Source organism: Nuphar pumila, chromosome 13 (assembly GCF_984573655.1).
Source record: "Nuphar pumila chromosome 13, dmNupPumi1.hap1.1, whole genome shotgun sequence".
Taxonomy (NCBI): Eukaryota; Viridiplantae; Streptophyta; class Magnoliopsida; order Nymphaeales; family Nymphaeaceae; genus Nuphar; species Nuphar pumila.
In genome coordinates, this window is record NC_143261.1 from 833898 (window position 1) to 850964 (window position 17067).

At 38.3% G+C, this 17067-nt stretch overlaps 1 protein-coding gene across 1 annotated transcript in view; it reads left to right on the forward strand.

Moving 5' to 3' along the window:
• LOC149817437 (zinc finger (CCCH-type) family protein) overlaps positions 1–17067 on the forward strand; it is a 52696-nt gene that overhangs the window by 9389 nt on the left and 26240 nt on the right. Inside the window, exons 2-8 of the mRNA XM_089985398.1 lie at positions 4387–4479; positions 4561–4890; positions 5105–5177; positions 5727–5859; positions 5933–6086; positions 13761–13847; positions 14006–14128. Of these exons, the coding sequence (XP_089841524.1) occupies positions 4387–4479; positions 4561–4890; positions 5105–5177; positions 5727–5859; positions 5933–6086; positions 13761–13847; positions 14006–14128 (993 nt within the window). The remainder of the gene's footprint in view (positions 1–4386; positions 4480–4560; positions 4891–5104; positions 5178–5726; positions 5860–5932; positions 6087–13760; positions 13848–14005; positions 14129–17067) is intronic.

A 17067-nucleotide genomic window follows, 5' to 3' on the forward strand; every position in this document is an offset into this window, starting at 1 on the left:
TGAATTTAAAAATTATTTTAAAATCAATGAAATTGTTCATAAAAAATCTTGTCCCAAAACATCTCAACAAAATGGTTTAGCCGAAAGAAAACATAAGCATATAATTGAAACCTCTAGAACTTTGCTTATTTCTCAAAATATTTCTAAAAGATTTTGGGCCGAGGCAGCTCTTGCATCCGTTTATCTTATAAATCGTTTTCCCTCCAAAAATTTAAATAAAATCTCACCTTTTGAAATTCTTTATAAAAAAGAACCCGTTGAATGTCTTTGGATGCAAATGTTTTGTTCTTACGGATAAAAATGCTAAACTCTCATCGAAAGCCATTCCTTGTGCATTTCTTGGATATTCCAAAATTCAAAAAGGTTTTAGATGCTATGATATTAAAAATGATAAATTATATGTTTTAAGGAATATAACCTTTTTGAAAAACATTAGTGGTTTTGAAAAATATGAATCTCATAAAGAAAATGTGGACTATTATTTTTTGTTTGAGTTGTTATCTAGAAATGATGATGAATTCGTATATAATGATAATGAAAATATAGAAGAAAATAACAACTCTTCTCATCAATCTATTGATCATCATATCGAAGAACGGACATCTAGTGATCCTATCACCTATACACATAGAGATAGAAACACTTTTAGAAGTCCAGTTGAGAAATATGGTGAATCTAGTGAGCCTACCTCCACAAATGGTCTAAATCCTTGAAGAACCGAAAGAGTTAGAAGAATTCTTTCTAGGTTTATATCCTATGAATTCTTCTCACCTAAATATAGAGCATGCCTTAGCGCCATCCATTCATATGTGGAACCTAAAAATTTTGAAGTCAAAAAAATTGTCGAATGGAGGGAAGCTATGGATAATGAACTTAGAGCTCTTACAACAATAACAACAACAACAACAACAACAACTACTACACCTTCATCCCAAAACAATTGGGGAACTTAGAGCTCTTAGAAAAGCTAAAATTTTGGAATTTCAAGATCTTTCTAATGAAAAAAAATTATAGGATATAGATGAGTTTTTAAGGTCATGACCAAGAATGATGGGTCTTTTAAAAAGTATAAAGCCCGTCTAGTTGCCAAAGAGTATACTCAAGAATATGGAATAGACTACGATAAAACTTTTGCCCCTGTTGCGCGTATGGTTACTGTTAGGTGTCTTATTACTATTTCTTTAATTAAAAATGGAACATATTTCAAATGGATGTCAAAAATACCTTTTTGAATGATGATCTAAACGAAGAAGTCTATATGGATGCTCTTCGAGGAATGAATGTTTTTAAATGTAAAGTTCTTCGCCTACAGAAAGCTCTTTATGGTTTGAAACAACTTGGTATGATTGATTTAATAATGTAATGATAGAAAATGGATTTACTTCATGTTTTACTGACACGACCTTGTTTGTCAAGAAATCCAATGCAGAAATTATGATTTTATTGTTATATGTTGATGATATGCTAATTATAGGTGATGATACTAAAGGGATTAAGAATATAAAGTATATACTAAAAGATAAATTTAAAATGTCAGACTTGAGATTTCTGACATATTTTTTAGGCATTGAAGTTGCCTACTCTCATAGGAGTTACTTCTTATCTCAAACTAAACTTGCATTTAAGATTATTGACAGGTCGGGAATTACAAATGATAAAGTTTGTGAAACTCCTGAAGTGGTAGGAACAAATTTAAAAATCGATGATGGGGTTCGTCTAAAAGATCCCACTCCTTACCGACAACTTGTTGGATCTATGATGTATTTTAACATCACTAGACCTGATATTTCTCATGCTGTACATGTTGCAAGTCAATTCCAGCATGCTCCTACAACATTTCATATGAGTGCAATTCTTCGAATTATCAGATATATAAAGGAATCCATAAATAAGAGAATATTTCTATTCTAATCAAAATTTAATTGCTTATACTGACTTTGATTGGGGAGGTGATTCAAATAACCATCACTTCACCACTGGTTTTTGTGTGTTTTTAGGTGAATCATTAATTTCTTGGAGGTGCAAAAAGTAACAAAAGGTGTCACTGTCATCCACTGAGGTTGAATACCGCGCCATGACAACTATAACTATGGAGATTGTTTGGATTCGCCAGCTGTTGGAAGATATAAGGGTTCATGTTCAAGGACCTACGAAGTTGTATTGTGATAATAAGAGTGCAATATATATTGCCAAGAATCACATTTTTTATGAGCGCACGAAGCATATCGAGATGGACTGCCACTATGTTAGAGAAAAATATCTAAAGAAAATCATCGATCTACCTTATGTAACATCAGAATATCAACTGACTGACTTTTTTACTAAGGCGCTCTGTTCTCCTAGATTCAATTTTCTTCTTGGCAAACTTTCGGTCATTACAGTTTGAGAGAGGATGTTAAATTGTAATTCATATATATATATATATATAATTTTTGTAATACCCACTAGAGCTAAAATAGTATTTTCACAATTTCATGCATATTCATTTAGAATATACTTTATTATTTTTTATTTTTTCTTTTCTTTTCTTTTCTTTTTATTCTTCTTTTTATCAATTGAGGGGCCCACCATATAGACGTTGGGCCCCTCCAACGTCTATATGGGAGCCCCTCCTTGGGTCCTCTCTTGTGTATAAATAAGGGGCTTCCTCCTTGTAATTTTTATGCTTTTGAGAATTTTCTCTCTCAATAAAGAATACCTTTTTTCATGTCTTTTTGCATTTGTGCTCCTTTGTGAGTGTTTTATTGTGCCTTTGTGGACTTAGTATCTTTGTGATTCTTGTGGGTTAATCAAGTCATCTTTGAACTTGATTTTATTGAAGATGTTTTTCACACTTATATCCTTATTGCGGCCATTTCCAGCCAGCCACTGGCCTGAAAATGGCTGGAATCTTGATGTCATTTTTTTTTAATTTATGGCCGTATGGCTATTTTCTGGCCAGCCATCGTCTGGAAAATGACCAGACTAGTACCACCCTGGCCGGTCATTTTCCGGCTGGTGGGTGGCCAGAAAATGGCCACGAGGGCAGCACCATCCCAGCTAGTTGGTGGCCGGAAAATGGCCACCTCCTTTTTTCTCCCCCCCTTCTGCTTTTTGTTTAGTGACCAAAAACCTGAAAATCAGTTTTTTCACCATCCAAACAGCTTATTGAAGCTGGTTTTTGGTAAAATCAGGTTTTGCCTGTCATTCGAACAGTACCTAAGTGTTTGACCTGGAACCTTCTGCCAATACATTTGCCTTTCTGTTGATTCTTTTGCCGATGTTGTTTTCCTATAAGTGCAAGATATCCATATTTCAAAATTTCTTTTAAGCTTGTTAATACTTATGTTGTACATGTGTTGCATACTCAATCTGTTGTTGTCGATGTTGTAACTAAACAAAGGTTGCCAAACTAGGAAGCCAAAGCGGGAAACAATACGGGAAGCGGAAGCGAGGCATTTTAAAATTTATACGAAGCGGGAAGCGAAGTTTCAATTTAAAAGCGAAATATGAATAAAAAATGAAGCAATATGGAATCAAACAAGAAACAAATAAAAACTAAAATAAAATTGATGGTTCTTATATTTCATGATTTTCAGTAAAAGTTAAATTTTTGTTAAAATCTAACAATGATGGTTACCAATTTAAAGAAAGTACATGGAAAGTGAGTGAGCATGAGAGAAAATACATGAAAAAATGAAAAGAAATGTGAGAAAGCATAAACCATGTGTATGAGAAGCATAAAAGAAGTGTGGGGGAGTTGAGCCTTCCCATGAAGTTTCGGAAACGAGGAGTATCGCGCTTCTGAAGTGAGTTTCCGAAAAGCGAGCTTCCCACCTACCTAAAAAGCTTCCGGTAACTCTGAACTAAACATCAAGAGTTATACAAATGTCACTTATGGACAAATACAAACACAATGACCACTTATGGATCAATCTAAGACAATACAAATCAGCCACTTATGGGCATAAAACACACACAAAATATCAGTTTTGTATTGACAACATGCCTTGAGAAAGCATTACATAGAGGAGGGGTTTCATCCCCTTTATATACAAGCGGAGAGAGGCATGCATCCATTGGGATCTCCCCACCGGCTAGAAAGGTAGTTGTTGGGGAGATCCCAACGGCTCTCTAGCCCAATTACAAAAAGGCCCAATGCCTATTTCAAAAGTACATCAATAAAATAAAAAATACAAGAAAAGGAGAAATACATGTACAATGACCACTATACCCCCTACATGAGTAAAAGACTAAAATACCCCTATACATACATACATTGACAAATGCTTATAGGAAATTCTGTTTGGAAAATTTCCTAGCTGCAGCAATATGAAAGCTGTGGTTTTTATCTTTTTAATTGTGGAGGAAACATGTTGACTATCCATCACGACTTTTTCATTTCAGGGGATTCCCTATGAGTCTGCCAGAAAGAAGAAGGGAATGACAGTTGGTTTTGTGGGCTTTGCAGCTCTAGAGAATGTTCTGCGTGCAACTGAGGTACCTTCTAGCTTGATGCCTCTGCAAGACTTTGGACTATTGATTGCTCTCATGATGAGTATTTTTGTTGATTATGTTTAGAAACTGGGTGGCAAGCCAATGGGCAACAAGCATATAAAACTTGCAGATGTCATTCCACGATCGTGCGACATGCAACTTTTATTAACAGCTTCTCATGCTGGAAGTGGTGGGCAACATATAGAAGAAGAATCCACTACAGAAGATCCTTCGGGATCTGTTATTTCCAGCTTAAATGGAAAAGATGAGGGCGTTGATAATGATTGCTTGGCAGATGGTTTATCGACAAAGATTAGAAGTGCTCGTGATGTTGTGACACCTCTTGCTCATATGCCATATGACGACCAATTGGATCATAAAAAGAACTCGCTAATACAAATACTAAAAAAACTTGTGAGTTTATATTCACTTGTTCTTTGTGTAATCTTATTGTATATATCTGTATGGCTGGTGTTTGTGTGTGTGTTTTGTCCCCATGAAAATTGTTGTTTCATGTTCAGATTGTCATTTTTTTGACGTAATTAAGATGTTAGAATTTCTTAGTAGGCTTAAACTTTTGGCTAACATGGGTTTTACCTAATTGCATTAGCAAATCTTTTATTTGTAGACTCGAAATGCTCGCAAGGCTTGTCCAGATGCGGTTGATCTGCCAGATTGGATTCTTAAGTCTAGGGATATTGGTAATGTTGTCTATTTTGGACTATAAATCCTTCAGGTTTACTTTAAATGATGGTGAATATTTGAAATATTAATTTCATGTTCTATGGAGGTAGTTCAGTGAAAACCAGCATTTTGGACTGGAGTTGATGCTGGAAACCAGTCAAAATGTTCTCATGTTTCAGGTCGCAAGGTGTACTGTTGGCACTGAGATATTTGTTGGAAACTTGAACCGTGGACAAAATTTAGCTGGTTTCCTGTACCCTCTATTTGTTAAGAAACTGTTTTAGGATGCAGTATTGGCTTCAGGGGTTTGTATGTGATGATGGCGTACATGTTTATGCTTTTAGGTTGCTAATTGATGGACATCTTTTTTGGCATTCCGCATACTATTTTGTTTAATGAATTCTTTCAGCTCTACATTTGATATATGCATTTTGTGACAAGATCTCTGTTAATTTCTTCTTTCATTTATGCTACTTAAGCTTCATTATCATGTGTAGGACCTGTAACCCTGTATGGCATATTGTCTACATTCATATGCAGTTAAGGCTTTCCATTTAAACTTACAGGTGGCCTTCCGTGCAAACTAGAAGGCATAATAAGATCTCCACTGGTGAATGGGTACCGCAACAAATGTGAATTTTCACTTGGCTATTCTCTGTCAGGTGAACTAACTGTGGGTTTTATGCTTGGTAACTTCAGGTGAGAAGGAACTCTGATTTCTAGTCTTGTTGGTTTATGTAAAGTCAGTTCAGGTTTAACTCAGGCATTTCAGGGACGGTATTATTGCTGTTGAGGAGGCTGTTGACTGCCCCAATGTTTCAAGTATTGCTCGTATATACGCTTCAATCTTTCAGGACTTTCTACAATCTTCATCTTTACCTGTGTGGAACAGAGTCCAAAATTCTGGGTTTTGGCGTCAGTTTACTGTAAGTTTATTACATTCCTAAATGTATTGGTTCTATTTTCTTCAGGGAGAGTGGCCCCTTTTCATATGAATAAGTCCAGACTGGCTGGTGTTTCCCACCATGGGTGAAAGAAAAGAAACACCCAAGGGACTTATGCATGCTGTCAAGTGTGGCCACCTCCTGCCTCATTCATGTGTAAATCTGTCCACACCTTCCTCCACGGAGAAGGGTGTTTCATGTGAAAGCCAGCATGGCATGATTATTTTGAGAGGTCTGCCTTTTGTATGAAAGGCACTCTGCTTGCAACAAACAAGCCTTAGGTACTATCTTCACTGTAACGACCCCAACTCACACCCCTTAGAAAATGCAGATTTTTTTTTTAAAACCATCCCAGAAACCCGGGGGCCTTTACAATTTCATTCCCAATTGGATGACACGACCAAACACAAGAGAAACTTACACCTATCGTCCAAACCAAACCAATCCTTTATTGAAATACTGAGAAATAAGTCTAGAGACAATTGCATAAAAAAACTATTTAGAGTGCAGTAACAACTAAATAAACGAAAATAAAACAAAAGTAGAGTTACGATGTCCATCTGTAATCTGTCTAGCAAGTGTGTGACACCCGTGATCTTCCCAGACGCCGGTCGCTTCACTGATTTTTTACTCCTACGAAAAACCATAAAAAGAGGGGGTCCAAAATTCGAAGAATTTTGCGTATAAATCCATCTAATGAAAATAAGTGAGCATAAAGAACACAAAAACAATTTTATGCAATTTTTTAGAGGAATGCACTTATGACAATTACCTAATCCAATTTAAGCATTCATGCAACATTTATTAAGTATACAAGAACCTTAATCAACAAGTATTTCAATTTAAGTAAGGTATTTCACATGCATTAAAAATTAACCATCACTCATCCAACACATATAGCATTTAAGGGAAGAAGTAAAATATGCATCTCCTAATGAATAACATGATTATGCATGATTTATGTGCCATGTATAAACACCTTATTGTTTTTTGTTAAAGTTTTACTTTTCATATGCATGCCCTATTAAATGCATACAATTTATGTTATTCTTTTTAATTACCATCGCCCGCGGATACACCCAACGGGTACAATCCCAAAGGTCAAGTTAGGTTCCCAGGGTAACTTAGCACACACATTTGTATTTTATTATTGGGTTCCAAACTTATCCCTCGACCGAATCACCTTCGGAACATTAGGCCTCTACATCTAATGTTGGAGACACAAGGGACACCCCACACCCACAAGTGCCACTTCCTTGGTACCATAAACAACAGATGTGGCAAAACACATCACCCTCGGGTAAAGTGACAGACTCTCCTTAAAATCGTGGTAAGGAGAAATAACCTCAATATCGAGGATACAAAGTTTTTGTATCCTCACAGCCTCCCCAAGACCAGATCTCTAAGATCTCTATTCTCCAGATGGAAGATCGCAGAACATAAATTACATTGTTCTTATTCTTATATATATATATATATTTAAAGTCGATTCTTTAAGTTTGCAACAACATATGCAAAAATAAAGTAAAAACCGCATCCCCCCTTGCGGGGACCCTTACGAGACTCCAGCCCGTGAGGACAACATGAACAATGTAGTAGTGTGCCATACCAACTTGTGTGGTTTAAGTGATGCAATAAAACATATAAGAAAAACAACTAAGACCACAGCTCTCCGGGCCGGTGATGACCCATTAGGCCATCGATACATCACACAACAAAACTAACGTGATGTGTTATATAACATCAAACTATTGTGCCAAATGCACGTGCACCTATACAAAACAAGGTCTATCATAAGCATGAAATTTCCCACCTCACATGCATTTTTGTCATGTGTATTTCCTACATCTATACACACGTATCTATGTCAAGGCATACTCCCTGGGTGTGTGTGTGCATGTGAACAAAATTGTTTATTATGCATGTCCATGGTAAGTGAAACCTCAATCAGTTAGCATCTGCATACTTTTCTTGAAGAGGTGTATTCATATCAATGCATATATACATTAAGTAGATACTAAACCGTCAATGAAATGTTTTCTTTTCAATGAGATAATTTCTCTTCGGTGTACACATTTGATGCATACCCATACCCAATATTCAAACTTAATGTAAATGCATAATTTCAGCTAATGCGTGAATTCACCATCAGCAGGTAGATACTCAGCAATTATACATATGCCCTAAAATCCCCAAATTTTGGATTTCACACCTACTCCCAGTTTATTCATGTAGTTAACACTACATTTGAACATTGAATCATATAGACTTACTTAGTTATAGGCATTTGAAAATTTCGTTCCAGCATGCACATAGCTGAAACCCTACCATTCGTCAAAGTCCAGAAGTATACAGATACAACACCTGCTACAAGACATATTTCTTTATTTATTTATAGTTTTATTTTATCATATTTTTTTTCATTTCGACCATATGGATAGAATGACTCAGATTTTCCATGCAAGAGGTTCATTTCCAAAGCCTCTAATATAAAATATAGCAACGAACATGATTCTGGGAAGATCAGCAAATGCAAATCCAAATCAAGAATTTATTGCGATAGGCAGACATGCTGTTTAGGATGTTCAGTGCTTGGAACATCTCTTCACCTTCTGATGTGTGTCAAGTTTAACTCAATTCCACATAGCATGTTTGTATGCTATTACGATTAACATGTGTTAACCCACAATTTGAAACACATGATAGTTTGAGTATTAAAAATTTAGAACATGCGCTAATGTAGGTATGGGGATATACTCAGAACAGGAAATTATTTGAACAGTATAAGGTTAATATGGAAAATAATCAGAACCTGCTAAAATCAATATATTAAATCGATAGCTCCTAAATATACTCAGGCACCGGTTAAGCAATTTCATGTTCAAGGGAAATACACAACCTTTATACAGGTTTACTAAGAATATAAAAAAAAAACTCAACAGATTACAATACTATTTTTTTTTCTCTTGAGTTCACGACAACCGAACTAGGAACCCCCTTAGCAGACATCGACTCACTTAGCTAAAGTCGACAATAACCCTGACTGAAAATAAACCCCTTTTCTTTTTCTTTTCGATCCTGGCAGTCGGAACCCCCAAATCGATCGATTTGGGGTTTCCAACAACCCTCATATCCTCCTTAAGCGTAAAACTGAAAACCAGGTTCCCCTTTTATTTTCTTTTCCTTTTTTTTGTTTGGGCATGACCCAACCACCTAATCGGCTGAGCTTGCCGTGAAATCGATCCAACCTACCCTCCCTCTGTTTCCCAGGGTTTCCATCCAAAGAAACACAACACAAAATTAAACTGGAGTTCGATTTCTCATTCATTTTCACAAGAGGGTTCCCGTACCTCTGTCCGGCGTTAGATGGATGCTGCAACCGCGTGAGGTTGATCCCGCCGACCCCGATTGCTCACTGTGAGGGGTTGATATCGCCGCCTCTGGTGACCCTGCTGTCAAACAAGGGGCTGCGTCCCCTTCATGTCGCGCGCAAGAGAGAGAGAGAGAGAGAGAGAGAGAGAGAGAGAGAGAGAGAGAGAGAGAGAGAGAGAGAGAGCGGATCCCCTATTTGAAGAAGGGGAGCCACCGAAAAGGAAGGAGGGGATAGGTTTCCCCATGGTTGTCAGTTAAGGAAGCGGGAGCGGGAAGCGAGGCACTTTCAAAATTTTAGGAAGCGGGGAAGCGTGGGACCACTTAGGACCGATTCGGGAAGTGTCTCGGAAGCGACCTAGGAAGCGTCTCGGAAGCGACCTAGGAAGCGTCTCGGAAGCGAGGGGGAAGCGAAAAAAAATAAAAATAAAAAATAAAAAATACAAAAAAATCGAAAAAACAGGAGAAGCGTGATGGGAAGCGCGCTTCCCATTAAAGGGAAGCACGTCCCCCATTAAAGGGAAACGCGTCCCCCATTAAAGGGAAGCGCGCTTCCCAAAAAAGGGGGACGCTTCCCCCCACGCTTTGGAAGCGCGACGTTTCGCGCTTCCGAAGCGCGCTTCCCCTTGTAGCTAGGCGCTTCCGGTAACCCTGGGTTTCCCCCCCTTTCCATTCGGCAACCTCGCACGACCCCGCCCCCCTGCTTCCGTCGTGTTAGGGTTCTTTCAGAACCCTAACCGCCTCCTCCCCTTTGTTTTTATCAGGCAGACCCATCCTTTTTACTAACTTTTTTTTTTGTTACACACGGCGCGGCCCGGGTCCGAACCCGAGACCCGGTAACCGACCCCGAGTTGGGTTTGCGTCTTACCCTTTTATATGGATCCACAAGTTGGATCCAACTGTGGATCCTCGTATTAAGTTTATATATATATATTTATTTGTTTTAAATATTTATTATTAATACTTTTATTATTATTTTTAATATAAACGTGGATGATATCATTTTTACATGAATACCCCTTTATGGGTCCTAGATCCAAAATGTGGATCTCAGGCCCAAATTTGCAAATTTCAAAATATTTTATTATATATAAAAAAATATAATGACGAAAACTTACGGTTTTTACATTCACAGTTTTCCTGGAAACAATTATTGGTCTTGAATCTCTTGATTGCAATCTTCACCCACTGTTGTCTCTTCAACAGGGTCTCTTCATTTCCTTAAGTTTTGATGCTCATCTCATTTCTGCCATTTCTTTCATGAAGCCTGAATTGTTTGAGGCCTTGAATGCCTATTTTTTGCAATTGATTGCTCAAACAGAATATCTAGATAATTGACTAGCGATAACACTGTTAGTGTCAAATTGTAATTTGCCCTTATGTGCAGGGGCATTATTGTACACCATCTATATATATACATAGGGTTGGGCGTGACCTAGAGGTGGGCACGACCGTTGCTGCATTTCTTTTCCCCTAAACTTTTCTCTCTTTCTTTTTCTTTCTAGTGAGGTAGCAAGGCCTTAATCCCAAAGTGTTTTCTTTGGAAGATCATGATCAGCCAAGGTCCAATCTGCAGACTTGGACAGGTCAGCCCAGCCAATTTTAGGTCAAAAATCTGACTCTAATTTTCAGTTTTTTCCTCAAGTATATGCTCGACGAAAGACAGTGCATATCCGAACAAGAGATGATGTTCCAACAGCACCCTTTCTGTCAGCTATCGAGTGTCGTATGCAGCCGACACAAGCTGAATGCGATTTGCAGCCTGTGTGATGTTCCTTCCTCGGACCCAGGACTGAATGCTTTAGTCTTAGGAGAGCCTCCAGATGAAACGAGTATAAATTCACTGCCACAGCCTAGATCATCTATGAGAGTGAGACACCCCCCACAACGATGGGTTTCCTATGGTGCCTTTACAACAGAATTTCAACTCTTTGGAGTGAGCCTCCTTCAAGAAAAGGAGCCTAAAATTTATCATGGGGCTTGTCGGAATCCACGATGGATTGAAGCTATGAATGAAGAGATTTCAGCTTTGCATGAATGCAACTTGGGATGTGGTTCTAAGACCTTCAGATAAGAATGTTGTGAGGGTGCCGTTGGGTGTTTAAAATTAAATACAAAAGTGATGGGAGCATAGAGCGTTACAAAGCACTGGTGGCTAAAGGCTACACTTAGGAGCATGGATTTGACTTCGATGAAACATTTAGCCTGGTGATACGTATGAGAACTATTCAAGTTCTCTCTTGCAGTCACTTACAGATAAAATCTAAGCCAGTTGAACGTGAAGAATGCCTTTCTTCATGGGGTGCTTCATGAAGAGGTATACATGGAACATCCACTTGGGTATGCAGAAGGAGACCCTCAAGCTACAATACTTAGATTGAAGAAAGCCCTTTATGGCCTCAAGCAAGCATCACGGGCATGGTTTGAAATCTTTAGTAGTGCCCTATGCAACCTTAGATTTATTTGAAGTCAGTGTGATTACTCTTTGTTTCTCCATCACGACATGCAACTTATCACTGTGGTCTTGGTGTATGTTGATGACATCATTATCACGGACAATGAAAAATTTCGTATTACAAAGCTAAAGAAACTCCTCAACTCCAAGTTTCATATGAAAGACCTAGGAAGTCTTAGATATTTCTTGGGTGTCGATGTTAACAGGAGGCACCAGTCCATAACTCTCACTTAACACAATTATGCTCTTGAGCTTCTTAATAGGTTTGGTGTGTTGGATTGCAAACCTGTGTCCATGCCCGTAGCAGTGAATACTAAGGTGGTTATGAGGGAGCCGAATGATGAAGCTCTTGATGAACCACACATTTTTTGTAGCTTAGTTGGTGCGTTACAATACCTCACATTCACTCATAGAGGATGCCTTTTTTGCGTGTTAGGGGTGGCATTCACTCTTACTGCTTAACACTAACCTAATCGAAGTACATCTTTTTTCCAATTCTTATGTTGTGCAGTTCACTCTTTACCCCATTTTCTCAATGGGGGAAGTCCAAATCCCCTAATAACTGCAGCCTGCCTGCCTCACAGCAAGAGCTAGGAAATCTGCTGCTTTCTTTGCGTCTCTCCAAGGAGATGCACCACTCTTCCAAGGGATTAACAAAATAATATGGTAGACTATTGCCTGAAATGCCATTCACTGCTATGAGTGAGTGGGCTGCAGACACTGAAACTTTCTCTATTGGCTGGGCATCAGCTGACATTAGTTGGTTGTTAGGGCTCTCTATTTGTCCTTGTTCCAGAGCTTGTTTGGGTTCTGATACCATCTTAAAATCTTCTGTCTCGACATACTTAATGCTCCTTTTTGGTGCCTGCAACAGGGAATGAAGAAGCAAAGAGAATAGAAGAGAAAGAAGGTGAAGAGAGGGAAAGAAGAGTGAAAAATAAGAGGGAAGTCTAGGGTATCTAAACCCACCCTTCTCCTTTGGTGCCTGCAACAGGAAATGAAGAAGCAAAGAGAATAGAAGAGAGAGAAAGAAGAGTGAAAAATAAGAGGGAAGTCTAGGGACCATTCTTTTCTTACTCTAATAAGGGATAGAAAGACTATAATACTCCTTACACACATGTTCTTTACATTTACAGAAAAGTCAAACTATTCAGGCTGGTCAATAATTTGAAGATCGAAATGCTCCTCTTACAACATTATGATTCCCAGATGATCAGGGAAATCTAGGTTACTCTGGCTTGTTCTACAGTCTAAGCTTCAATAGTCAATAGGACCTGGGTCTCATCCAAGTCATGTAGGTAAGATCGTCAGGTTTGGGCATGGATTTCAACCTGGATCGAGCTGTATGTGTACAATTGTTATTTAATATTTAATAGTTCATATGTTACATAAAGTTTCAAAAGTATTTTCCCTTCCTCTCTATTGCAATTTCTGACGTCAACTTGTTAGTGGAGAGAGACCAGCATATATGCAAGGGTGAATTATCCCCTTGCATTCATCCTTTCAAAAATGTGGAGGATGTCACTGACAGACACATTGTTCAATCTACCCAACCTCTCTCTCTCTCTCTCATGAACACACACACTCACACAAGAGAAGCACACACTGACACATGAACATATATAGATAAAAGGATTAATTTTAATTGTCCAAGAGTCCAACTCTTTACTGCAATTTCCAGTGAGAAAGAAACTTTAGAGATGTGCTGAGTACAATTCTGATGCTGGTTGGCTATATTGAAATTAATCGCATCAACTGAAGGACAACGAGTTGTTTCCTTGTCCTGTCCATAGAACATATGGTTTATGTCACTATTTCTATGTTACTATCAGGTACGAGAAGGCCAGACTCCAAGTGATGGACCTGCAAGCCTTGAAACTGTGGGTGCTTCTATCGCAGAGGTCATGCTTATTGTTCAGGTGTATTTCTCTTTCAGCTGCAATGCTCATATTCAGGAACTGACTGCCTTGTTACCTGTTCAGTAGATTTCTCCACTTGTTTTTGTGATTTTTTTTTTCTGTTTCAGTGACTTGATATAATTTCTAGTTTTTAGTTTCTTGATGTTTCTAATTTACAGGTGTGCTCAGTAGGTGTTGATGAAGAACTAAAGAGAAAAGAATTCCACAGAATGGCTCACATTCTTTCTCTTGGAGCCTCTACTTGTGCCCCTCCATTGCCTTTCACCTCTCTCGTTGTGCAGGTTTAATTACTTTATGTTTGGATCTTTAATTTGGTAATGATTCTTCCATTGGTTGACAATTTTGATATCAGTGCACTGTTACTGATCATTTACCGGACAATATCCGCACCATTTATTTGATAAGAGGTATCAAGTTGGAATTCTTTTTTGGAACATTGCCTTGTTAGTTGTAACAGATGAAATTTTTCTTGGCAATATTACTTGTATATAAGGTGATACAGACGGGAGTCAGTCAAAATGAAGTATCCATGTGACAGCTTATATCCCATATAGGCTTGATGTGGTTTATATCCAAATCCTATATGGTATTGTGTTCAGCCCAAGTGAAATTTGGGTTGCTTTAGACTTTAGAGGCATGTGTACATCATGTTAGAGAAACCACGTAGGCTGTGGTAAATTTAATGGAAATTGAAGTTGGACTTGGGTGAACAAGTGGCTGTGGTCATAGAGCCCCTATATCGGGTCAGAGATGGCGAAACAGAAGGTTGCATGATTTTTGTTGCTGATGTTGGATTGCATTGGGTCTTGAACAGGGTTACTGGAAGTACCTATAGGAGTGGGGAAGCACGAAACACGACGCTTCTGAAACTCACGGGGAAGCACGAAATACGACGCTTCTGAAACTCACGGGGAAGCACTCATTTTAATTGAGAAGCGTGCTTCCCCGTTAACAAGAAACACACGTCCCAAAAAACTCGCTGCCTTATTAAACTTTTTTTTACCAAAAAAAGAAACTGTGTTTCATAAGAGAGAAAAATGGTCATTTCTGAAATTTTTGTGAAAACCCCCAATCGCATAGGGTTTGTGTTTCACTTGCAACACAACTCTCTCTCTCTCTCTCTATATATATATATATATATATATAATCCCTACTGACATCGGGGCCTCCGACGACCTCCTCTGAGTCTCCGACCTCTGGCGATGGGCGTTCTCGGGTACTTCTCTCTTGCTCTAACTCCCCCCCCCCCTCTCTCTGACTCTCCCTCTTCCTCTCGCTCGCTCTGTCTCTCATCTCTCTAACTCTCCCTCTCTCCCTCTCTATTCGTCTCTTGCTCTCTCTGCCTCTCCATCTCTCCCTTGTCTCTCCATCTCTCCTTCTCTTTGTCTCTCGCGAACTTGAGTGTGTTGCGTGAGTGCCTCGCAGCACAACTGGTTCCACGTCGCCTCAGCGATGACCATCGCCTGTGATGCACGACTCACCTCGCTCTTCACCTCCACCAACCTCTTCTTGGATGTGCTCCACGCATCGTTCTGCTCCCTCACCACACCCTCACTCTCCTCCATCATCACCTTGTGCTCCGACAACTATGGATGTGCTCCACGCATCGCTCTGCTCCCTCACCACACCCTCACTCTCCTCCAGCATCACCTTGTGCTCCAACAACTACTTCCTCCTCCGAGCCAACTCCTCCTCCGCCTGCACTAAAAAAACATCTCGGTTGCATAGGAAGCCTCTTATGTTGGCTCTCATAGCTCAGGCGGGCAACATGATGTATTATTTAAGAGCACATGATTCATTTCTTGAAAAATGTATGCTTCTTAATCAAATTTATTAGTTTACTTAATGCATTATTTATTAAATGCTTGCAACATAATGCATTTGTTAAATGTTTGCAACATAAATATGAACCATGAATTTTTCTTGATGTATTATTTATTAAATGCTTGCAACAAGGTGCATTTGTTAAATGGTTGCAACTTGTAACTGAAATATGAATTATGAATTTCTCTTGATGTATTATTTATTAAATGTTTGCAACATGATTTATTTTGGGATGAAGGCGTAGTTGTTGTTGTTGTTGTTTTTGCAACATGATTTATTTGTTAAATGGTTACAACAAGAACAAAAATTATGAATTTTTCTTGATGTATTATTTATTAAATGCATATATAATTCAGTTTTGAGATTAATAGATCAACTTTAATGTTATATACTCATGTTTTATTTTGTTAATAATAACATAAATCTTATATTTTGATAAATTAAAAAAATATAATTACATTTTCACTTCCCTTTCGATTCCTATTCGCTTCCCTTTCGCTTTCTACTAGAATCCTAGGTTGCTTCCCTCTTTGTTTCTCCTTCGAATCTTGGTTTGTTTCCCTAGGTCGCTTCCAGTTTGCTTTTCTTCATTTTTTTCGAGACGATTCCCGGTTCGTTTCTAAGTAATTATGCTCTTCCCGCTTACTAAAATTTTAGAAATGCCTCACTTCTCTCTCTCGCTTTCTGAATCGCTTCTCACTCCCGCTTCCTCGACTGACAACTCTGGTCCTGATCTACTGGAATGCTCATTCAGATCATTATGAGATGCAAAACTCTTTAAAGGATTAATGGTTAGAAGCATAAAGTTCTTCATTTTAGGGGGTCAGATTTTTTTACTTTTAAATGTTGTCTTCTTTTAGGCAAATTTTGGTTTTTAAAAGTTTCAGCCATTTAAGCAGTTCACTGTTTAGGTGACTAGTGTTTTAGTATTTTCCTAAATGAATAACAGGTTTAGATGTCTCGTAATTGGATACTTTCCTTGAGTTCGAAGTCTGGAGTCTAAAAATATGGTTGTAATCCTTTTAGTTTGATAACCAAATAAAAACTTGGCATTTTTATTGGGGTTTTCTATCTTATTTTGCTTCTACATTCAAAGTTGTCTCACAGATTGAAGACTTGTAACTCAAGGAAGAGGTCCTTTCTCTTTTCCTTACATTTCCTGTGATGGTGGTGGATTTAGGTTCGAATCGAGTCAGAACCCGTTCAAGTTCATGTATAACAGGCTTTAGGTTGCTGATTAAAGAAGTGCCAGTTTATGATAGTGGTTAGAAAGACAAGCTTGCTGCTACAAAATTTTGGACAGTTATATGTGGGTTCAAGGCAGATATTGGATCTATATTTAGATAGTACGGGTAACAGTATCAGCAAAGTATTCTTTCGAAATAATTGAGATTTC